General features: G+C 43.0%; 1 protein-coding gene across 6 annotated transcripts in view; it reads right to left on the bottom strand.

The window, feature by feature from the left end:
- Window positions 1–24,033, bottom strand: part of EYA2 (EYA transcriptional coactivator and phosphatase 2) — a 151,734-nt gene that overhangs the window by 19,193 nt on the left and 108,508 nt on the right. For all 6 annotated transcript variants that reach the window (XM_077335537.1, XM_077335536.1, XM_077335534.1 and 3 more), the window contains one exon: window positions 12,321–12,410. In XM_077335537.1, coding sequence (XP_077191652.1) covers window positions 12,321–12,410 — 90 coding nt within the window. The remainder of the gene's footprint in view (window positions 1–12,320; window positions 12,411–24,033) is intronic.

Here is a 24,033-nt window from a genome sequence, read left to right as displayed (position 1 = left end):
ATGACACTTAGCGAGACGCTACCTCATAGTCCACCGCCGACCGACACTATCGTATTACTGGGTAAAACATTCAAAAGCCGGACAAGGCAAGAATGTAGACCATATTTTACTACAGTACTTAGTTACCAGACTAATTTTTCATTCTAGCAGATTTTGCTTTCGAGACCTTGGAGAGTGGGGAAGGAAGATGTGAACATCTGGGTGGCTGGAGAAGGAAGCTCCAGTTTTGCTTGACTAAAAATTGGTAATGAGGACATTTGCAAAAGCCACACTCCACATCTGTTAGATTTAAGTGATACACGGACACCTCAAAGGGCTCTGTGAGTAGCACATCTCATTCTGGTCGTGTGATTGATTAAGACACCTGTAGCATTTCTCATCTTCTCCAACAGCTTTTGCCATAGTACTGTAATGTTCAGATCACTTCTCCATTTGTTCGACTGGATTCACGTCTGGTAGCACCAACAAGATTTTCGGGCTATAAGCTTTTGAGAGTCAAAGCTCTCTTCACTAGATACAAGATAAAGGACTCTTGAAAGCTTATCCCTGGAAAATCTTGCTGGTCTCTAAGATGCTACTGGAATCAAATTTAGCTATTCTACTGAAGACCAACATGGCTGCCCTCTGAAATTATCTGCTTCGATGAGCAAAGGTAAACTGGTGCAAATAAACCCAAATAAATCAGATTCTATTCCAGAAAAATTCTGGGTTTCACGGAATGTGGAAGGAAGATTCTGAAGTTACTAAGAAACAAGTAGAAACTTGAAGGCTTTTATGTTCCTTCATTTGACAGAACTCCTAACAAATACTGTGAAAAATGGTCAGTTTTCTGGCATGTTCCCAATGGTGTACTCTTACATCCTGGATTGAGTAACCTATTCTGCTGCAATCTGGGACCGAGCTGTCAACAGGGTGTTCCGGGTGCAGTACTACATTTGTGAACTCCCACTGGGCATGCACACGCATGAATGTACATGTGTATATACACAATATTTCATTTTGGTGTACATTTAACAAAGTCATGTTCTACAACCGACATAAGCGTCACTTTTTTGCATTTTTGTTTACATGTAGTCTATCTTTATTATTCTAAAGGATCAAACTGGTGAACAAGAGGGGATGAGGGTCTCTAACAACCAACCAAGGCTACATCAAGGATCATTGAACCGGCATGAACAAAAATGTAAGTGTGTGTTTGTGGGGGGTCATATAGATCAGGGGTAGTCAACCTGTGGTCCTCCAGATGTTCATGGACTACAATTCCCATGAGCCCCTGCCAGCATTCGCTGGCAGGGGCTCATGGGAAATGTAGTCCATGGACAGCTGGAGGACCACAGGTTGACTACCCCTGGTATAGATGGAAGCTGAATGACAAAAAGGAAGTTCCCTTAACCCCATGGAAGTTCAGCTGGTCTCAACCATGCCAAGGCTTTTTTTGGTCCCGACCCCGGCCTGGTGGAATGTTCTGCAAAATGAGATAAAGGCCCTGGGAGACCTTAAACAGCTCCTCAGGGCCTGCAGGGCAAAGTTGTTCCACCAGGCCTATGGTTGAGGCCTACAAACAACTTCATAGCTTGTTTTGTTTATTTCAGATGTATATGCCACCCTTTCCTGGAGCTCAGAGCAGTTTACAACATTCCAAATACATACAAGATACATTAAATTCTCTTTAAGATCAGTCCAATTAATTTAAGATAAAAGCCACATCAAAAGGTTACTATTTACTCTCTGGTGGGAGAGGGGGGAACATAAAAGTGTATTTTGACGTTAAAAATTCCTAGAGTTAAAAAATGGCAGCCAGCTGTGTTGAAAGTAGCTTGCTGGCCTCCCTGTCCATAGTCCATTCAGCTAAATTCCATCTGAACTGATTTTATTATTCATCCCCCTCTTTTTTCACTTGAGGAAGGGGGTGGCATGAAAATAACTGGTTTTAGTTATTTAATATTGATTACTCTTTTAAATTTCTGAAACCTTGATATTTCATTTTAATTTTTATGTGTTTTAATCCTCTAGTAAGCTCCCTGAGTATCCAGGGAAGGGTGGGGGTATAAAGGCAAAAATAAATAAAATTAAAAGAGGTATAGGGTTTTTGCTGCTTTAATCTTAAAGCAACCACAGGAGCAGCAGAGGTAGACTCTCCCAGTTACACAATCCTCACAATGCTTCTTTGTGGTAGAATAGCCCCGAGAGAGTGTGAATGGGCCAAAGGCACCCAGTGAAATGGATGATTTAGTGGGAATTTGAACCTAGATCTCGCCCAATACCTAACCACTACACTTTGACCATTTACGCACTCGAGGTTTCATGCTGTGCTGCAGGCTAGAGTTTTAGCCGTGGCAGGTTGCCCCACCTCTTCCTGCACCCACATGGGGGAGCATTTGGCCTGGTACGCCTTATCTGCCCCCGATTTGTGCTCCTGCATGGGAGCTGAGGCAGTGAAGTTCCCAGTGCGTAAACAGTCTTAGAGTTGCCAGACCAAGCCTTACAACTGGTAGGAGGGCTTAGGGTTGGGACATAGGCGTGGATGGAATTAGTACTATGTCACAACCTGGAAGTGACAAAGAGTGACTCTAGGAATCACCAGAAACTCTATGGAAAACTTGACTTTAAAAAACTCCTCCCACTGCTGCTTAGTGCAGTGGTGGGCAGTAGAGGTGGCAAACTTAACTACACCTCTCTGGCATTCAATGTCGACATAACCTTCCTGTTTCACCGCTAATCCGATTCCAACATGGTTAACTGGTTTGATTTGCAGAATGCTCCACTGCTGTCACTTCACAAATCTGGATGTATAAAGAGCCAACACCATTATGTAATCAGGGGGCAAAGAAATTCAGAATATGCATTGCCACCATTCTTGGTGGAATCTACCACTTCCCTGTAGGTTACAACAAATTGCTGTCTGGCACCTGGACCCAATATGGGCAGACAGCACACTTGTCTGCTTTTCCTGGTTTCTCCTCACTACTGTTGCATACAGCACATTCACTTTTATTCTGTACACCTTAAAGTACAATTGACCTTACATGAACAGGGCCGATCCTGCGTAGAGCAGGGGGTTGGACTAGATGGCCCCTTCCAACTCTATGATTCTATGATTCTATGACAGATTTGATCATCCCTTCAATTACCACTTGGGGGTGCTACTGCATACTTCAGCATCGGCTGACTGAACACCATAGATCTTATCGGTCTGCTTGTTTTTTCTTCCTGTCTCTGTTCCAGGGAGTCTATACCTTTGCATTTCTTTGGGCCAAACTATATGGGGCGTGGGGAGGCCTATGACCCCACCATCTTTGCATTGAAATGCCTAAAGTTCAGCTGCAGTGGTTGAGGGGATATTTGTTTGGAGCATAGCTGAAAAGTGCCTTGCATTCCCAGATGCACCATTTTTATCATCTTTGCAGCTGTATTTCTCCTTGCAGGGAAAAAAGGAGAGGGAAAGCAAAACAAATAGAAGGACCACTGTGATTAGAAAAAATAGACTGCAGGGGGAAAGGAATACACACCCCTTCCTCCCCACCATTCACTGCTCCAATGAAATTCCCAGTTTGAAAGTCTTCTCACATATCTCAAATGCCTTGTCTGCTCTGGAACCGTGGGAGAGTTGTTAAGTGACACTTGATCTATTTCACTGCATTTATTCTGGGATGATAAGGTGTGTGAGAGGCATGAACAACCCCCTCCTTTTAAATCAAAGCAAATATCATTAGTAAGAAAGGAAAGAAGCAGCGAAAGTAGGTAGGCAGATACTGGACCACAGTCAGGATGAGGCTACCAGTTAAGAAATGCCTGGAGATTTTGGGGGTGGGGCTTGGGGAAGGCGGGGTTTGGGGAGGGGAGGGACTTCACTGGAGTATAAAACCATGGAATCCACCCTTCAAAGCAACCACATTCTCCAGGGGAATTGATCAGGTTCATCTGAAGAGCAATCATAATAGTGGAAGAGTGGGAAGTTGGGAAGAAGGATACAGCTTCCATGGACACTGCTTTCTAGAAGTTTCTCTAAGTTCTAACAAACAATTCTCTCACTTAGTCCCTCTGTCTCTTCCTGAGGGATGGGGGTGTTATCTGAAACCTGGATTCCTAGTAATAGATACCATTAAAACCCATTAAATCATTATTTCTCTTTGATTTTCAGGCAGCAAGCCCTTCAGCAAGATTTCCACTATTTTCACAGGTAACAACTCCTGTTGTGCACTCATTGCCTCTGCAAATGTTGAGCTACAGGCAGTAGCAACACAGTCCTCACAGGGGTTGTTTCATGCTTGCCACTGCTATGTGTAGGCGTCTCGTCAGCCCACCCCCACCCACAGGAGAAAATAGGCTCAAACATAGGGACGCTCTAGGAATTTTACCTAATCTCTGTGGTGAAGACCAGGGGTAGTCAAACTGCGGCCCTCCAGATGTCCATGGACTACAATTCCCAGGAGCCCCCTGCCAGCATTCGCTGGCAGGGGGCTCCTGGGAATTGTAGTCCATGGACATCTGGAGGGCCGCAGTTTGACTACCCCTGCCGTAGACTATGGGAAGAAGGCATACAGTGTCACTGAGAAGTGATATTACATCCTCCCTAAGTTTGCCCCTCCTCAGGCACCACTGCCAAAATTTCCCAGTACTTTCGGCAGCAGTGTCGGGAATCTTATGCTTGTGCCACCACAGGATTTCTTGGCCAGATTTTTTTTATAGTGATACAATAACTACAGATTGAATTTTAAAAGCAGTCCAAGAGGCCCATAAGGGAAGGGGGAAATGATACTCATAAGGGGATACTGAGGGAGAATGGCGCTGATGTGGCAGAGAGGTTTGGAAATCTGCACCTTCCAGTCGCCTTAGTGTGCAGACGTGATCTATGATTTTTTTTCAGAAAGACTGGAGCAAAACAGGTTTGGGAAGTCTCAGAACAAACCGGGGGAATCATTGGAAGGGGACCAAATGGAGGTCAACGACATATAGATGCTTTAAAAGAACTGCTCCTGTTTGAGAGGCAGAGTGGAGCAAAACAGCACAATATAGGTCTGCTGAACCAAAGGGCTAAAAGGGAACCCTGTCTCAGAGTTATTAATATTTATTAAATTTATAGCCTACTTTCCTCCTGGGACTCAAGGTGGGTTCATATAAAAATATCCACATAAATCTCAACCCTAAAAGAACATTAATCCAAAAATTACTAAGATCCCTCCTACCTCCCACAGTTGTCTAACAAGGGGTGTGCGAGATATTATAGCAAAGCCTGAGGGGGGCCCTTTGATCTTGCTAACTCGGCCTCAACCATAGACCTGACAGAACAGCTCTGTTTTACAGGCCCTGCAGAACTTTGCCAGCTCCGTCAGGGCCCTCAGTTCTCCAAGGAGCTCATTCCAGCAGGTTGGGGCCAGGATTGAAAAGGTCCTGTCCCAGGTCAAGGCCAGGCACATCTCTCTGGGGCCAGGGACCACTAACAGATTAGTACCCACAGGGCAGAGTGCCCTGCAGTGGGCATAAGCAGACAAGTGGTCACTCAGATAGGCCGGGCCCAAGCCATGGATGGCCTTAAACGTCAAAATCAGTACCGTTCTTTGAACTAAGGATGTCTGACATTTGCCAAGCAGTCTACAGGGGTAAGTAATCCAGTACACTCTTGGAGAGCAAGCCGGAAAAGACAATAATTCACAGGCAAACTAGAACTGTCTAAACATTCCTTGGATGGATATGTATTTACTTTGCATAAATGCCAGATCTGACACATTCATGCAAATCTAACTCTAATCATTATCTGGGGTTTGTTTAAGCAAATTAAACAACACCCCAGAAGAGACTGAAGAGAAAATACTTCTCTTTCCTCTACTTCAGCTTCCTAGGAGCAGACAAGGAAATGGCAGGCCCAGGCTGGGGCAAGATCCTATAGCAGCAGAGTAAACGGAACACTTTTTAGTTCTGCGACTGCAGACTTTGATATGGAGTGGAGAGTACAGGCAGCTACCTTCATCAGGGCTATTAGTTTTCTTTGTGGCTGTCATCTCTTCGAAGACAGCAGAATTTAGATGTCAGAGTGGTTATTTAGTGCTGGGATAGTCAACCTGTGGTCCTCCAGATGTCCATGGACTACAATTCCCATGAGCCCCTGCCAGCATTCGCTGGCAGGGGCTCATGGAAATTGTAATCCATGGACATCTGGAGGACCACAGGTTGACTACCCCTGATCTAGTGCATCCACCATAATTCAACAAAGCAAGTTTCTAGTCCCCAAGTTACATTAATGAGGATGGCTGCATTTGCTGTAGAAGGGTTTGCAGGTATACATTCATATCATTAGTAACCATTAGTAAAAAGCAAGATACAAAAAAACCAGCTCTACTTCTTCCTCTCCACTTTGTCCCCGTATAAACAACTCTGTGAAATAGGTTCAGGTGAGTGTGTGTGACTGGCCCAATGTCACCCAGCAAGCTTCCATAGCATAAGTGGGGACTTGAACCTGGGTATCTCAGATCTTAGTCCAACACTCTTAGGCCCTTTCTGTACTCATAGCTTACTCTTGATTTTACACTACTCAAGGGGACATGGATTAATTTGATTTTTGTGTGATCACTCTGCACAGATCTATTTTCTTTGATTTCTCTCCCTGAATTTGTGGAGAATATGTTCTGGATTCCAATCAGAAAATGAGAAGAATTGGATCTTGTTTGATGTGGGGGCTGGACGTTGTGTTTTGCATAAACTTCCTAATTGGTCAATGTCACCTTGGATGTGCTGATGTTAAGACAAAGGTGGTTCCTCAAGCTGTGTGTTGTATTTACTCCTAGGCAGCCATTTCTGCCAACAAACTCACATACAAACAGTCCATTTAATGACTTCACACTTCTTCTGACAATGGCTCACAAAGTGGAGGCTGAGAAAGACACAAGGACTGCAGGCGGCCTTCTCCTTCCCCTCCCCACAATGTTCCTCCCAACATTTGCCTCAGAGCAGTGCCTGAGAAACGCTGGGAGATCATAACGGCTTCAGGCTGTCCTCTTCCTTCTCCCGCTTCCCCTCATATATTGTCAATTTCCTTTCTTTTAAGAAATTGAATGTCTACTGAGGTAAAGGCTTTATATGGTGTTTTTCTGCCCTGGTTTCCAATACAGTCAAAAGCTCAGTTGGGAAGATGTGTGGCTGAAAATAAGGAGGTTGCTGGTTCCATTTTTCGCCTTCACAGAATTGGCCAAACCTAAAGGTTTTTTTTTTTATTTCTTTTTCTAAATTGTTCATGCTGATTCAGTTCAAATGGAGCTTATCCTCTCATGAAAGACATGATGGCTAGCGGAAACTAAAAGCAGTTTGAAGAAGGTAGAAGAAGAAAAGCTGGGTTTTTTTGTTTTGTATCCTGCTTTTCCCTACCCGAAGGAGTCTCAAAGTGGCTTACAATCACTTACCATTCCTCTCCCCAGCAACAGACACCCTGTGAGGCAGGTGAGGCTGAGAGAGCTCTGAGAGAACTGTGACTGGCCCAAGGTCACCCAGCTGGCTGCATGTGAAGGAGGAGTGGGGAATCAATGAGGCCACAGCTCTTAACCACTATACCAAACTGACTCTCACAGGTACAAACTGGCTCTCACTGGCAACTTCAAAGTGGTTGGACCCAAATCACTAAGGGTAGAGCAGAAGTGGGAGGCACACCTCCCATAGGCAGAAGATGGGTGAAGGCCAAAAATCTGTTTTCTGCTTTGGAATAACTATCCTGGGGATAAAAAGATTGGAAAAAGTGTGGCAATAGCACTCTTAAAAACTGGGAAAAATATGAACTGAAAGCATGCTGAACACTGAAGAGTGGAAAATCAATACAGAAGAATTTTTTGAACAGACATCAGCTTGTGATGCAGAGTTGAATGCAGAAGTGAAAAAAATAATCACTGTAAGAGCTACTATGATTTCCCCCACCTCTAGTCTTTTAAGAGACCCTTCTATTCCACTCAATCAACTGCTTATGTATTATCAAGTGAAAGCACTGTCTTCTTCTTCACAGTCAGTCAAAAGCTGCAATCTGATACTAGTCTAACCCGGCCCCAATTTTATCTACTCAAATCTGCTTGGCATTCTGTACAGGACCAAGATAGATCATGACCTGAAACATAATTTTTTCTCTCTCCTCCTTTAAACATCCAGTCTTGCTCACTTGTTTTGTATCATTTTTGTTGGTTCCAATAAAAGGCATTATACAGTTTTTGCAACATAGCATGAGTCATAAAATGTCACCTGTTCTGCTAACGATGCACAGAATTGGTTTTTCCCAGATGAAATAGGATGGACTTAATGAAATAAAATGTTTACACAATATAATAAACTAGCATATTTTTGCTCCTTCAGATACAGTGATTTTGCTTTTGGATGGATGTCTGCACAATCCAAGTACTTTGCAATTGAAACTTAGTCCTCCTTCATTAGAATGCTCTTCACACTGAAACCTGATCTATGGGAGATCTGATAAGCAATTTAAGAGGGATTCACCATTTTTGGAGCTTTCAGTTGTTCCCAAGTGTCTGAATAGGCCACATAAAGGTAAAGGTAAAGGTATCCCCTGTGCAAGCACCGAGTCATGTCTGACCCTTGGGGTGACGCTCTCTAGCGTTTTCATGGCAGACTCAATACGGGGTGGTTTGCCAGTGCCTTCCCCAGTCATCACCGTTTACCCCCCCAGCAAGCTGGGTACTCATTTTACCGACCTCGGAAGGATGGAAGGCTGAGTCAACCTTGAGCCGGCTGCTGGGATCGAACTCCCAACCTCATGAGCAAAGCTTTCAGGCGGCTGCCTTACCACTCTGCGCCACAAGAGGCTCTGAATAGGCCACATACACAGGGGCAAATGTACTCTTTCAGGGATTCCAGGAAGAATGCTGTCAGAGAGTTCAAAACAATTAGAACGAAATCCCTTCAAGGGCACTGAGCTGACAAACAATTTTTCGGCATGTGAAGCACTGATTTTTCAGCATGCAAAGCAATAGTTGGAACATAGGAGTTTAGCAATGTGATACTGATCACAGAAACATCCCACTATAGAGATCCCTTCAAATTTAGTCCTTTGCATGCTGAAAAGCTTACTCTTTCATTTTAAATTTTCACGAAAACCAAGGCATATTTTGAAGGTGTGTTTTTTAATAATAATGATTTATTTTGCAGTACACAAGAGCACTTCTCCAGGATTTCCTATCCATGGGATTTCCCACTTCCCCCACAAGCAACCTTTTAACGCCTGGGTTTGGCTGTAACATAAGAGTCTGAAATTTTCCAGAGTGAAACTCCTGGATTAACGAGGCAGTGAATTCTACTTGGTATCAGTACAGAGGATTCTGTTCACCCATGTTAGGCAATCAAGACATTTGACATTTGCACAGAAATCTAAGCTGGAAAGTAAGGAAGTAGAAACGTTCACCTTCTGGTCATGTTTCTTGCAAGGGATGCACTCTTAGAAGAAATGAGTAAAAGGAGCAAAAGGTGGTGGGGGATTCAGAGCCCAGAAACAAAACCTTCATTGCTTTTTTAGTGCCTTCTGATTAGAATGATTAAATGCATAGATGAGTGTGGCCCCAACCTAGATAGCCCAGTCTAGCTTAATATCATCTGCTTTTGGAAGCCTAGAAGGGACAAACCTCCTTAGTATTTAGATGGGAGACAACCAAGCAAGTCCTGGATCCCCATGCAGAAGTAGGCAATGGCAAATTACCTCTGCTCACCTCTTGCATTGAAAATCAAAGAGGGTCACCATAAGTCACTTTCCATCATATGGGTGTAAGATATAAGTATAAAATCCAGTACTATAAGCTAATAAGGCAAATTCAAATCAATTACAATTTTCCCAGTTTCACAAGTAGTAATCTCATTTAATTATTTTCAGTTAGCGGATTTCATAACTGAGTTTAGCCATTATACAGCTCTGTGACAGAATTGAAGACTTTGTGCCTGTCATTCCTTTCACCATATTAAGGTATTTATTTATTACATTTTTTATCTTTGCCCCTGATCGCAAGGTGCCCAAGGAGCAGGTTACATCATTCTACTCTCCTTCGGTTTATCCTGAGTGGTTTCTTGATTCTGGGTATCCCTAATCTTAGTTTAAGACCTTAGCTACTACACAATCATAGAATAAGAGAGTTGGAAGGGATCTCATGGGTCATCTAGTCCAACCCACTACACTATGCAGGACACTCACAACCCTATCGCTCATCCACTGTAACCTGCCACCCCTTTGCCTTCGCAGAATCAGCCTCTCTGTCAGTTGGCTATCTAGCTTCTGTTGAAAAATTTCCAAAGATGGAGAACCTATCACCTCCCGAGGAAGCCTGTTCCACTGAGAAACAAGAACTATATGTTGCTTATAGGAGTCTGTTGATTGATATTGATTATAGGTTCTGAGGTGGGGGCCCTCCACAGTAGAGCCGAAAGATCTGCCTGGGCAAAACCAACAAAAAGTGGTATACCCCACCCCCCCAAAATCCTGATATTCTGAGTTAAAAGTTGATAACAGCTGTTCAAGGGCAGTATGGTAAAAAAACTGCTGTTAGCATACTAAAGGGTTAACCACAATACATGAAGTTATTATTAACCACAGGCCATAACCAGATCTGAAATTTTCACACAGCGAAACATTTTCCATCATGAATCTAAATGTAAAAATTCACCTGTTTATGGTGGGCAGAAGGAATAGTAAGTAAGGGTACTATTGCGGTATGCTTGGTATCAATTAAGTAGAATGAAAGGTCTTAGATGATTGACATATTTTATGAATAAATATTCCTACTCTCGGTAGTGACAGATTTTATTTTCCTGGGCTCTTCTTAATCCAAAAAGGCCCCAATAAATTGAGAGTACAAAACAGGAGGCGGTTAAACAGAGAACGATGTTCTACACAGCCCTTAAGGTCTGTAGAATGATAATATCTACTGGATGAAGGGAAAGCTGATGTACAAATACAGACTTGATTTGTAGCAGGGCTCAGCCCTGGGGCTTGTGTCAGGGCTCAAGTTCTGAAATATTTGGAACAGTCAAGAAGTAAATGCTGAGCATATACAGTATGCTTCCCCTTTCCAGTGATTCATCAGAGGCAGCCTTGCAGAAAAGATTCCATACCAGAGAGTTATACTTATCCTGGACAGATCCTTATCCTTGATGCTTTAGGCTGATCCTGCATTGAGCAGGCAGTTGGACTAGAACAGGGGTAGTCAACCTGTGGTCCTCCAGTTGTCCATGGACTACAATTCCCACGAGCCCCTGCCAGCATTTGCTGGCAGGGGCTCGTGGGAATTGTAGTCCATGAACATCTGGAGGACCACAGGTTGACTACCCCTGGACTAGATGGCCTGCATGGCCACTTCCAACTCTATGATAGCTCTCGCTTCTCTTCCAACCAGGCTTGAACTTTGGTAGCTTCCCTCAGTTCAGGCTTTAAGAACTACACTGACTGCTCAGAAGGAATGTTTTACTGTTTCTGCAGGGACTAATGTAGGGGTAGTCAAACTGCGGCTGTCCAGATGTTCATGGACTACAATTCCCATGAGCCCCTGCCAGCAAATGCTGGCAGGGGCTCATGGGAACTGTAGTCCATGGACATCTGGAGGGCTGCAGTTTGACTACCCCTGGACTAAAGAGTCATCCAAGCAGAACTGTGGTTTCCTGGAAACTGATTCTACATGGGCTGAAGCTAAGTGCAAACCTGGGTCAAACTAGCTTCACAAAACTGACAAAATATTAGTTGCTTCTATAGTATATGTTTAAATGTAATACTGGCTCTGCAAAGCTTCTGAAATCTTTTTTAAATCACTAAAATAGGACACAGTTTAGTTGGTACAGATTAGGTTCAACGCCCATAACCCCAAAAGCCGTATTATCACGTTCCTTACATGCGTGTTTGAGTGAAGTTTTAAAAGACTGCAATGTTTAAAAAAGTTATTGTGTTTTTTAAAAATCTTGAGTGTATTTGGGTGTAGAACATATTGACCCTATGGGGAGGTAGGATAGAAAAATAAATCGCAATAAAAATCAAGTTGCAAATCCAAGGAGAAATAGGACTAACGGTTATTAAACTTCATAAATTCAAAACTCGTACTGCAACTTGTCCTTCACTGTCAAATAATACTCACAGCATAAAGAAACATGCAAGACGCCTTTGATTGTGATTTGAAAACAATCTCACACAGCTACAGTGTAGTCCTGAACAGAATTCGTACTCTTCAGTATAATTCTCTTTAGGGTTACACTGTCGTTTTACTCACTGGCCACAGCAACCAACAAAAATGGGAAAACGTGCTTCCCAAATGGACACAGGTAGATGAAAGGAAAGATATAGAATGAAGTACTTCATCACTTACCTCCAGGTCATTAAAGAACAAGTACGTATCTGCAAGGTTAAAAATCATTTCTTCCATCATGAGGCCTATCCTGACAGATGTAGTAGTGTCCTGTTTCAAAGAAAACATACCAGCAGTTTAAACATTTTTTTCTGTCCATAATTATTAGCTGTTCAGATGAGGTTTTGTAAAACATTATAATATTGGCTACAATTCATTTCCTATTCCTGTCTCCAGAAAAAAAACGCATCATTCATAATCAGACACCTTTCCTCATATCATCTTGAGTAATTAATTTCATTAATTAAGTGTACTGCGGGAGAAAAGTCACAAGTCCAAATCCCTGACCATATCAGTCATATGCATATCAAAACCGACTTCCTAATTGTTTGGCTTTCAGATCTAAACATGGTTTTTTGAAAGCTCTGTGGTCCACTTTTAGTTCTCAAGTGTTTTGCCCAATTAAATGCAAGAGGTTCTCACAGCTTGTACTTTTTGATAGGATTCAGTCTCATACATTTCCATTTCCCTTTCCCAAGTGCCAACTCAGACCCATAATATCCATTTCTTTATGCTTATGTGAAATAGTATATATATATGAATACAAATGATGCATCTCCCCATCCATGGCACTCACAGATGTCTTTCTTATTTATTTGTATTTATTTATATACCACTCTCCCTTGGGGCTCAGGGTGGTTTACATAGAACATGGCAGAACAGAGGAGTAAGTACAATACAATTCAGCAACAACGTTGAACAAAACAGCAGTAACAACAGTGGTTTCAACAACTTTCCAATCACTGGTGGTAACACTATTAACCTGTCAACTATGATCCCATAGGCTGGCCAGTTCAGTTAGTGGGGAGGGGTTTGGGGGGCCCCGGTGGATGCTGCTGGTTCAGTCAATCTCAACCAAATGCCTGGTGGAAGACCTCCATTTTGCAGGCCCTGTGGAACTGTGCTAGCTCACTGCATCTTCTCTAAACAAAACAAGTCAAGTTCTTTCTTCCCAATTCATACAAAAGGCATCACAGTGGACAAACTGTGTTTAAATGAAGCAGCAAGAGCTCCCAAAAACTGCCATCCTGAGAAAGCCATCCACTCACAGCCGACTTCCATCCTTCTTCAGTATCACTAAGGCCTATTATGCACGGCCGCTGAAACGGTGGCATGGAGAACGAGGAGGAGGAAGAAGTAAGGAAACCGATTATGCACGGGATGGAACACAACGGCGGCAAAACCCAGAGTATCCGATTATGCACACAGATACTCTGGAGCCGCTTCTGGTTGTGGCCTGGTCTCAGGAAGCTCCACTTTCTTCCGCATCTCGCTAATGAGGCTTTTTCGGCGGCATAAGTTGACTCTACACCCGGTTGCCGCCTGCAGCGTGCATAATTGGTGATTTTACCCGCCGCCATTCCACCCCGAATGCAGACTTTCCACTCCGTGCATAATGGGCCTAAATGGCTGCCAATTGACTGTTCACTTTCCCTCCCCCAACAAGCCTTTCCAGAGCACTAAAGACAAAAAAGCAAATTAATGCGCAACTCCTTTAGGTATTTTTTTTTTGCCAATACAATCTTATCCCTACAGTCATGAGGGCTAGACAAAAGGAAATGCTTAAGAAGAATTGGTTTTTATACCCTGATTTTCACTACCCGAAGGCGTCTCAAAGCGGCTTATACCTTCCCTTCTCCTCACCACAGATGCCCTGTGGGGTAGGTGGGGCTGAGAGAGCTTCTGACAGGGCTGCTCTATAAGAACAACTCTATCAGGACTGTGACTAGTCCAAGGTCACCTAACTGGCTGCATGTGGAGAAGTGGGGAATCAAACCAGGCTCTCCAGTTTAGAAGTCACCCCTCTTAACAATTACACCAAGCTGAATGTAGTGATTAAAAGAGTGATTAAAATGTGCAATCCCCTGCCAGAGGATATAGTAATGGCCACAGGAATAAATAGCTTTAAAAGATTCATGGACAATAGGGCCCAATCTGCACACATAGGGTAATGCAGTTTCAATGTGCTTTCGCAGCTGGATTTTCCTGTGCAGAACAGGAAAATCTACTTCTAAAGTGCATTGAAAGTGCATTATCTATTATGTGCAGAATAGGCCCAGGACTATTACTGGCTACGAACCATGGTTACTGAGGGAAACCTCCATGTTCAGAGGCACTAAAACTCTGAATCTCAGAGCCAGGAGCGAATGGTCAGGGCCTCGGCCTCTCTGTCTTGCTGTTGGCCCTCGAGAGAAACTGGTTGGTCATTGTGTGAGGTAGGATGCTGGACTCGATGGAACCATTGTTCTGATCCAGCAGGGCTCATCTTATGTTCTTAAACCTTTTTATATAAATGAAAATTGGGATCCAGTGACATTAACTGTAGCCCCTTTCAGATATGGTGCAAACAGGGGTGAAAGTGACCTGGAATAGTAGGCAGTGGTGGTAGAAAGCGCCCTCACATCACAGCTGATATGATTTTCAAGGCAAGAGATGTTCAGGGGTGGTTTGCCATTGTGTGCTTCCACGTCACAACACTGTTATTCCTCAGGGTCTCCCATCTAAATACTAGCCAGGGCTGACTCAGCTTCCAAGATCTAATGAGAAAAGGCTATCCAGGGCTATCCAGATTAGGGCAGTCCAGAGTACCAGTAAGAAAGAGGTCAAATTGGCCCTTCTTCGAATTCCTGAGAAAGACGAGTTGTTTCTCCCTCAGAGTGCAAGCCTGATGATGATGTTATCCGTTCAGTCACATCCGACCTTCGGCAATTCTATAGGAAAGTCTTTGCCATGTGCCTGTCTCTGACTGCTTCTTTTAATTAGTTCATGGTCATCCCTGTATCGGCTTTGACCGTGTCAAGCCAGCGGATCCTTTGGCGACCACGTTTGCTTTTGCTGCTGACCATGCTGAGCATTAATGATTTTTCTAGCGAGTTTGCTCCTCTCTAAAACTATCATGTTGGCATTCGTCTCCAACACCATAATTTAAAGGCATCTATTCTCCTCCTGTCTTCCTTCTTCATGGTCCAGCTTTTGAATCCATAGGTTGTTATGGGGAAGACAACGGCATTGACTAGTTGGCACTTTGTATTAAGGCTGATATCCTGACTCTTCCATATTCGGTTCATTCCTAACATTGCGTTCCGGCCCAGTATTATTTGCCGTTTCCTTGCAAACTTTCTTGGACAAAGAGAAACTACCTTCCCAGTGCTTCCAAATGAAAAGGAAAGCTTCCTATCAGTACATCGCCTGTGAGTTCAGTAAGCTTCATTTCCATTAGCTTCATACCGGACCAGCTCTGGGGAGCTTTTTATTTTAATTTCCTTTTGCTTTTCCAGTTAGTCTTGGGTTCCCAGGGCACTGCTCTTTATAATTTATTATATCACTGCAGGCACAGCTATCAAAATGTTCTTGTAAATTTATTTTAAGTCGTCTCTATTGAATTTAGTTTGATTTTGTAGCGTAACCTTTTGCTGTTGGAATAAATATATTTATAAGGGAATTCTGCCATACTGAGGGGGGAGAAGCTGGAGTGTAATACATAATTAGTCACTCGAATTAAAATTCAACATTTAATGCCAATCAAAACCCAAGCTTATCCCCTGGGCAGAGCTGCGTGTGTCCATATCCGGACCCCTAACCACCCCTTTCAAAAACCAAGCAAATACCTTGGTTGGTTTAGAATTCTATTTGTTTTCTACTGACATTTCCCTGTGACCTAGATAGGCTTTTCTGGCTGTTGTATCTGACAGCCAAATTAGACCTAACACTAAACATGGTCTCTGTCTCGCCCCCCTATGTAATGGTTAGCAGAGCTTACCCCTTTCCCTATGCTCCCCACTTCCCCATGATGAAGTCCTATGAACCCATGAAGTAGCTTTACACCAGATCATCTCATTGGTCCATCACAGCCTTTCCCAACCTTTTTACTGTTCAGAAACCCCTGACGCATTCTTCAGTTGTTGAGAAACCCCAGACATGGCACATGTATGCCGGATATGGTTGGTAAAGTTGTGTACACGCCCACTTGGGGTCCCTCCCCATCCCACCCCCTCCAGGTCCATCATTGGTCATTTTGGGAGGGGGGGAAACAGGATGACATGTCCATATATGGTCATATCTGATGATAAAAGTTTAACAAATGTTTAAAATATATTTAAAAATTAATTAACTCCCACCTCTTCAGGCTGTCACCCAACCCTTCCCAGGCTGTCACAAAACCCTGGTTGAGAAAGCCTGGCCTATCAAGACCAGTATTGTCGGCTCTGACTGGCAGCAGCTCTTCAGGTGAAGGTAATTCACATCTGCTACTGCTTGGCCCTTTTAAATGGAGGTACAGGGGACTGAAGGTTCTACCACTAAGCCATGGCCACTCCTCTGCCAAAACAAGCCAGGAAATGAGCAGAACATAATGAATTCATTAAGTTCCACTCAGAATTAGAGAAGGGAAACTAAACACCTGACTGCAATTTTTGGCAGCAGCTTTGCATTTAAGTACAATGTCTAGTTTGTCCCATTCAGTTATAGAAATAGGAGCCAACAAGCTCTGTTGGCTTTACAAGGCGATTGGACTGATCCTTGGTGGTCAAGTCTACCAATGGCTATTAGCCATGATGACTACATGGAATCTCCATGTTCAGATTCAGAAACATTGTGAATACCAGTGCAGGAGGAGCAACAACAAAGTGAGAGTTTGGCCAGCACTGTGGACTTGGAGGCCATCAGCTGCATATTGCTGGCCTGCTGAAACAGGGTGCTGGGCCAACAACATGATTGGTCCAATCCAGCACAGCTGCTCTTACATTCTTGTGTATACAGAATCTAGCCTTATGAACGTTCCAGCATATGCTCAGTGCGTAACATAGTCCATTGGGAGTAATCCTGGAAACATGGAGCACAATAGGATGTGGTGAATCACAAACTGGACATACCACAGAATTAGAAATAAAATGCTTTTTCATCCATGTTTGCAACCATTCATACCCTACATTGAAATGCTGTCATTGCAGAATCTGCACAGATCTTATTGCCGGGTGTCAGGATTTTATTCTGGATAGGTCCATGTCAATCATGTCTTTGTGGATAAGCATTTTAGAATAACACATTATTTGACATAGTATTTTGTCTGTTTTTTATTCCTGTGGACTAACCTTGGTATATTCTCCCTGTGGAAAGTCAGCATATCAATTATATGCTTCATAAATAAATTGTATGAAATGACAGAAAAGATTTTGCTAAAAGCACAAGGCATGGCAACGTTTTGCTACACAAAACTATGCTTGTTTATTAGGTTGAAGTACTTGCCCATTAATCTCTCTTGCTTAAGACTCTGCTAAGCATGCAGCACTGGAGGGCAGTTATATGTCGGTTTTGTAGCAGTTATGAACACTGTCTCCCAGGAACAAGGAACTAACTACCCATATGAATCTCTCAGAGCCATCATGAGTTCCCAGAAAGATCCCCTGTGTGTTTCTTCTACACACCGCTCAGACCAGTCCAAAGATCATGTGCATGAAAACCACAGGCCATGGGGGTAACCAGCACCCTACCCCAGGTTCTCTATTCCTTGCCACATACAAGCATGTGTAGTGTGTGTGGTTCACACTGCTTGACCTTAGAGGGGCTTATTTATCCCGTGGATATCTAGGGATGTGAAGCATGGAAGAAGGGCTACCAGTAAAGATCACTGCTTGCTCTCCCAAAATAACACAATCGTTGGGCTGCTGAAACCATGGCTTTTTAAAAAGTTTATTTCTCTTTAAAGACAAACATTTGCTTATACTTGTTTTAAAGTGTACACTAAGGCACACAATGTGTTTTCTTTACCACCTGCAGCTACTTCAGTTTTTGTTGGCTGGGCTTTTGCATCCAGTTACCTCCTCCTTTGTAGCTCTTGCAGAAATTGTAAAAGGAAGTTAGAGAGTCTGACTTATCTTTGGCAATCGTTCAAGTCCAAGTCACTCTTTCTTACCTCCCTTTCTGGTTCCAAATCACTCACAGTTCCAGACATATGTCTTTGCTGGCAAACTGTTAAGACTTGTATGCCATTAAGTGAAGAGGAAGGACTGAAGTACCCTTCCATTTTTACCCCTGCGCCAACTCATCTGACATTCTAAATGTTTGCGTAATATATTTGTACATCTCTTAGCTTTACTTAAAAAAAAAGGGGGGGGGTGGAACATGGCAATTTTTTTTTTATAAATCCTCCCCCATCATCTATTATTTTCTTAAAACAATCAAGACTTTCTACACCCCTGCCAAGTTCTTGTTTATGCAGTTAACAAATAATGACTTTTCCACCAGGAAGAAAGCATTAATTAAGCATATTTGTCAGACTTCTATTCTTGGGGAAGGGGGTGGGAGGGGGGTTATCTTCTGGAAGTGTCAGCCAGAGGTGAAAGGCAGATTAGTACTCAATTGAGAACCTTCCAAGTTAAATCACCTCTTTGTGGTTAGCTGTTAATAATGAAGTTGTCACTACAGAAAGAGTTTAATGGTTTTAATTTGGTTTAATTACTTGGAAACGCCTGGAAATGGGGACCAGTTTGTTTGCTTGTATTAACTAGAAAAAAGCAGCCGGGTCCTGTCATAAAGGGAAGGCAGAACCACAAGTCTGGACAAAGAGAAGTTCTAATCGGCAGTCTAAAAGACACACTTTACTACACCAGCAAGACAAAATGGCACCAGACTCCGAGTGTTTTGTTCTTTTTTAATTAAGTATTTTTATGTGACTGCATACCCCAAAAACTGATCTTTTCTTTATACATCCCTTCTGATCAGCCGTATTAATCATAATATAAAAAGCCCACTTCTTTATTTAGCAACTATAAACACCCAGTGCAGACAACCTTTGCCAAGCATAACTTTACTGGAGCTTTAATAGTAAGAAGAAGAAGAAGAAGAAGAGTTGGTTCTTATATGCCGCTTTTCCCTACCCGAAGGAGGCTCAAAGCGGCTTACAGTCGCCTTCCCATTCCTCTCCCCACAACAGACACCCTGTGGGGTGGGTGAGGCTGAGAGAGCCCTGATATCACTGCCCGGTCAGAACAGTTTTATCAGCGCTGTGGCGAGCCCAAGGTCACCCAGCTGGTTGCATGTGGGGGAGCGCAGAATCGAACCCGGCATGCCAGATTAGAAGTCCGCACTCCTAACCACTACACCAAACAAAATAGATAAAACAATTTTAAGGTCTCCGTAAGTACAATGGGGAAAGTGATTTTTCATGAATTGTTCTGCCTTACTCATTCATGCTTTAGGATGGTTAGGGCTGATCCTGCGTTGAGCAGGGGGTTGGACTAGATGGCCCCTTCCAACTCTATGATTCTTCTATGATTCAGTTTTCCTAGGTACATTGCAAAATTTGTCATGAAAACCATATGCGACAGAAAGCGATAAACAGCAAATGGTTTCAGTGTGCGAGGTAGAAAGGGTGCTTGCCATTGGCCAAAAGACCACTCCTATCTCTACTATGCTGAGGGAGATGGAAAACTTGAGCCTCATTGCTTTGTATGGAGTGTCTAAAAAGAGAGAATTTGGGTCTCTTTGACCTCTGATGTATAAAACAGCCAAATCAGGCTTGCTCCATTTCCCTCTCTGACTTCACTACAAAATGGGGACAGGACTCCATTGAGTCACAGAATCCTACTGCAGGAGGTTACAAAATTAAATACAGATATATACTTAGAGATTCAAAATTAAAGAGATTAAATAGAGCAGGAGTAGTCAAACTGCGGCCCTCCAGATGCCCATGGACTAAAATTCCCATAACCCCTGATAGCAAACGCTGGCAGGGGCTCATGGGAATTGGAGTCTATGGACATCTGGAGGGCCGCGGTTTGACTACCCCTGAAATAGAGGTTACAGAGTTAAAGAGAGATTTGTGGGCATGCACATAAAAGCTTCTACCCAGAATTAAACTTTGTTGGTTTTGAAGGTGCCAAAGAGGATGCTTGCTCAGGTGGGAGTGGGGCAAGAAAAAGTGGAGAAAATCAAGATATAGTTGGAGATACAAACAAGCTTTCCAAAACTAAGCATTTCCTTTATAGGAATCACCCGTGTCTTTAATAATGGAAGAAAGGTGGTATTTAAAAGAAATAAATAAGTATCAATAGCAACAAAAAGCAGAAACATGACAGGAAAACATGGAGGGGACCTAAGCACCCCAAAGAGTCTAATTAGTCTGCTGTCAGCAATGCAGGCTTAGCAGTCCTTCTGACAACGGAGGTCTCTGTGTCCTACAACCTTGTCCTGTCACAAGAGCCGCAGTCCCTCTTGTTTCAAAAGTTAGACAAATACTGCACAAAAAAAGCAGGTTCCTTGTACAGCTCTACTAACAAATTATATAGTGATATCTCACAAATGGCAGTCTTTTAAAATTGCCTATGATGACTAAATGCTTTTATTATTTAACCTACAGGGCACTGAATACAATATTTAGCCTCGAGTAGGTTAAAAAAACCCTACTTCCTCAGAAAATCCTTCCTAAATTGTATTCATCTTGACTTAATTGGCCATCAACTGAGTGAATTAGGCTGTATTTATTTTGAAAATCTATTTTATAGAATTCCAAAGGACTATGTTTTCCTTAGGAAGGGCCTTATTCTGCCTTTCCTCATTCTTCCTAAGCAGGTTACTTGCTAGTAGGCCATGGAGGGTTTTTCAATGTCCCAGGTTGCCCTGCACAGACGAGTAACAAAATGTAAATAAACACAGCTGAATCAGGAAGAAGATGGAAGGTTTTCTCATTAAAGAAATAAAATAAACAGATGTCCTTAAGCACTTTGGCTTATGTTTGTCAAAGGAATGGGGAACGCTTAGATGTCTGAACGGCAGCGCTGGACATATATACATATTAGGTCAATTTTCAAACAAACCAAGGAACACAGGCCACTCTGCGTTAGCTAATAGAGCTCAATTGGGAAGGGTATATTTGATTGGAACCCCAACAATGTGAACCTCAGCAAGCCAAACAGGCCGACCTGAACCTCCAGAACTTGTTTTTAGCTGCCAGGTACTAAAAGCAATTTTTTACCCCTTCGTAATGATGGACACTGGGGAATGGTAGAGGACAGGAAGGCCTGGAGAATCATTGTCCTGCAATGGTAAGAGGACAGGAAGGCCTGGAGGATCATCATGGGGTCATGATGGATCAGACACGACTTTGCAACTAACAACAACAACAATGATGAGATTTGGAAAAGGCAGACCTCGTCACTAAAAGCATGAATCTCTGTCAGAACGGCATTTCTGTGCCACATCAAATAAGCTACGAATGTAAAGGGCAAAATGATTATTACAAACATATGACCAAGGTCCTTATGGAAAAACCAATATTTAGCGTGTGTGTGTGTGTCCCACACACTTATCACCTATCTAGTGCATTTTTACCCTGACTTATCTCCAAGAATCTCTGGGTGCTGTGTAGGATCACCAGAAACTCTATGGTAAAATCATATTCCTAGAGAAGAAGTCCAGCTCTCCAGCAGCTCGCAGACGATTTTTTAAAATCATTAGTGGCAGTGGTATGACATCACATCCATGAAAACCCAGAAGTGATATCAATCATCTCTAGGAATCTATGGTTTACCACAGAGGTTTGTCCTAATGTTTCCTAGAGAGCCATAATGTTATTTCTGGATTTGCCTGGAAATTATGTAATGAGATTGTCACTGGCAATTTAAATTTTGTCTCTTTCTTCTGCTATTTGCTGGAATGCCAGTAGGCAAAACCTGCTTGTGGGGCAGGAGATTTCTTTCTTCCAGCAAGAAAGAGCTTCATGGTGAGGATTTAAACATAGGTTCCCACTCTACTCCAACACTTTAACCATTAAATTATATTTACTTTCCAGCCTAATTATACAGTGTTTTGTTGCTTCTTGTTGCTTCTACACTCACACAGAGTGCCTACCACTCCCTACGCCTTCAAGATTACAACTAGGCCAGGCCATCATACCCTTCTTGCCTCTTTTAAAATTTGTAGAGAGCCATGACCATTTCACCTCTCAGGTCCTCTCTCTCAATCAGAAAGACACCAACCCCCTTTAATAACTACCTTCACTCAAACATTTCACAGACTTTTTGGGTTGGGGCTTAAACACCGTTCCATTCCCACACAGCCACCATTCATTCATATTCTAAAACACATATCATTTATTACATTTATATACCACCCTCCCCTAAAGCTCAGACTGAGATCTTCATGGAGTGCGTATGTGTGTTTCTTTCTCTGTGACACACAGCCTACAAGCTTAAACAAAAAAGGAGTTAACTTTTATTTATGGTTTGAACACAATACTGAAGAAAGTAAGGTAAAGGGTACAATGTTTCTTTTCCATTGAAAACTTATCCCTTTCTCCAGCATTTAGGATCTGTTACAAAATGACTTTTCTTTTGCTTTAAGCCAATCTTCTCCTCAGCTTCACTCAAGCCAGTTTGGTGTAGTGGTTAGGAGTGCGGACTTCTAATCTGGCATGCCGGGTTCGATTCTGCGCTCCCCCACATGCAGCCAGCTGGGTGACCTGGGGCTCCCCACAGCACTGATAAAACTGTTCTGACCAGCAATAGTATCAAGGCTCTCTCAGCCTCACCCACCCCACAGGGTGTCTGTTGTGGGGAGAGGAAAGGGAAGGCGACTGTAAGCCGCTTTGAGACTCCTTTGGGTAGGGAAAAGTGGCATATAAGAACCAACTCCTCCCCCTCCCCCTTCTTCTATCATAACTACTGTTTTCCCTCTCAATTCCCTAACTGTCAACTCTCAATGGCTCTCTCAACTGCTGTTTTTCATTTGTCTCACTCCATCATTCAATCAGCTCTCACTGGTCGCTCATAGGAAGAGGCGGAATCTAACCTGTCCATCTCCATTTTCATATGGAGACGGTTCTCCTATAGTGATAGAACCTGTATCACTAAATGCTCGCTAAATGCAGAAGCATGTGGATGCTGAAAAGGAAATGGTGACATTTTCAAGGCATCTTTGAAAATAAGAAAGGTTAGCAGAAAAACTGGTGTCCATAACCAAATACCCTTGGTAGTCATTGGGGGGGGTGGTAACCCCCCCCCAATGACTACCAAGTGTATTTGGTTATGGACACCAGTTTTTCTGCTAACCTTTCTACTGTACAATGGGACTGAACACAGCTGAGAACTACAGACCATGAGAAGGAACATTAAATATCATACACCAAAACCCATTAAACTGCACAGGCATTTAAACTCCACTGAGAACAATATTCACGGCTTATTGGATGGGGCCATAAACTCTGTTTTGCAATTGTCTGTGAAGGCTCCCCGCTGAGATTCAGTCCAGGTGGAAAGACTATCTCTGCTGCTTCTGCCAACTTTTTGGCTGCATTCTGTTGGGAGTGTTAGCTCACTCACTTTTTCACAAAGGCAAGGCTGCCAGCCAGTTAAATACTTTCAACTGGTCAGCTGTTTTCAACTGATTAATTCATACAATGTACTTACATGTACCATCAGAGGGAGGGCAGGAGGCAGCCAGACAGTCCTCCATCATGCTATTTCTGGTTATAGTTCAGCTGAGAAATCCCTCCCTATTAGTATTGACATTTAATAGCCATTTGCATGCGTTTCTGTTTCCTGTGAGCTGCTTTGGAAGCCAAGTTTGGCCGACAAGCAGAAGAACAATATAACAGCAGCTTCCCGGAAGGGACTCAGAGCACTCCTTGGAGTCTGTCCTGTTCTGAGTCCCCAACCTGGAAGCCTTACGCACGGACGCA

This window comes from Paroedura picta, chromosome 4 (genome assembly GCF_049243985.1).
Source record: "Paroedura picta isolate Pp20150507F chromosome 4, Ppicta_v3.0, whole genome shotgun sequence".
Lineage (NCBI taxonomy): Eukaryota > Metazoa > Chordata > Lepidosauria > Squamata > Gekkonidae > Paroedura > Paroedura picta.
The sequence above is the reverse complement of the archived record's forward strand: the minus strand, read 5'-3'. Positions and strand labels throughout refer to the sequence as shown.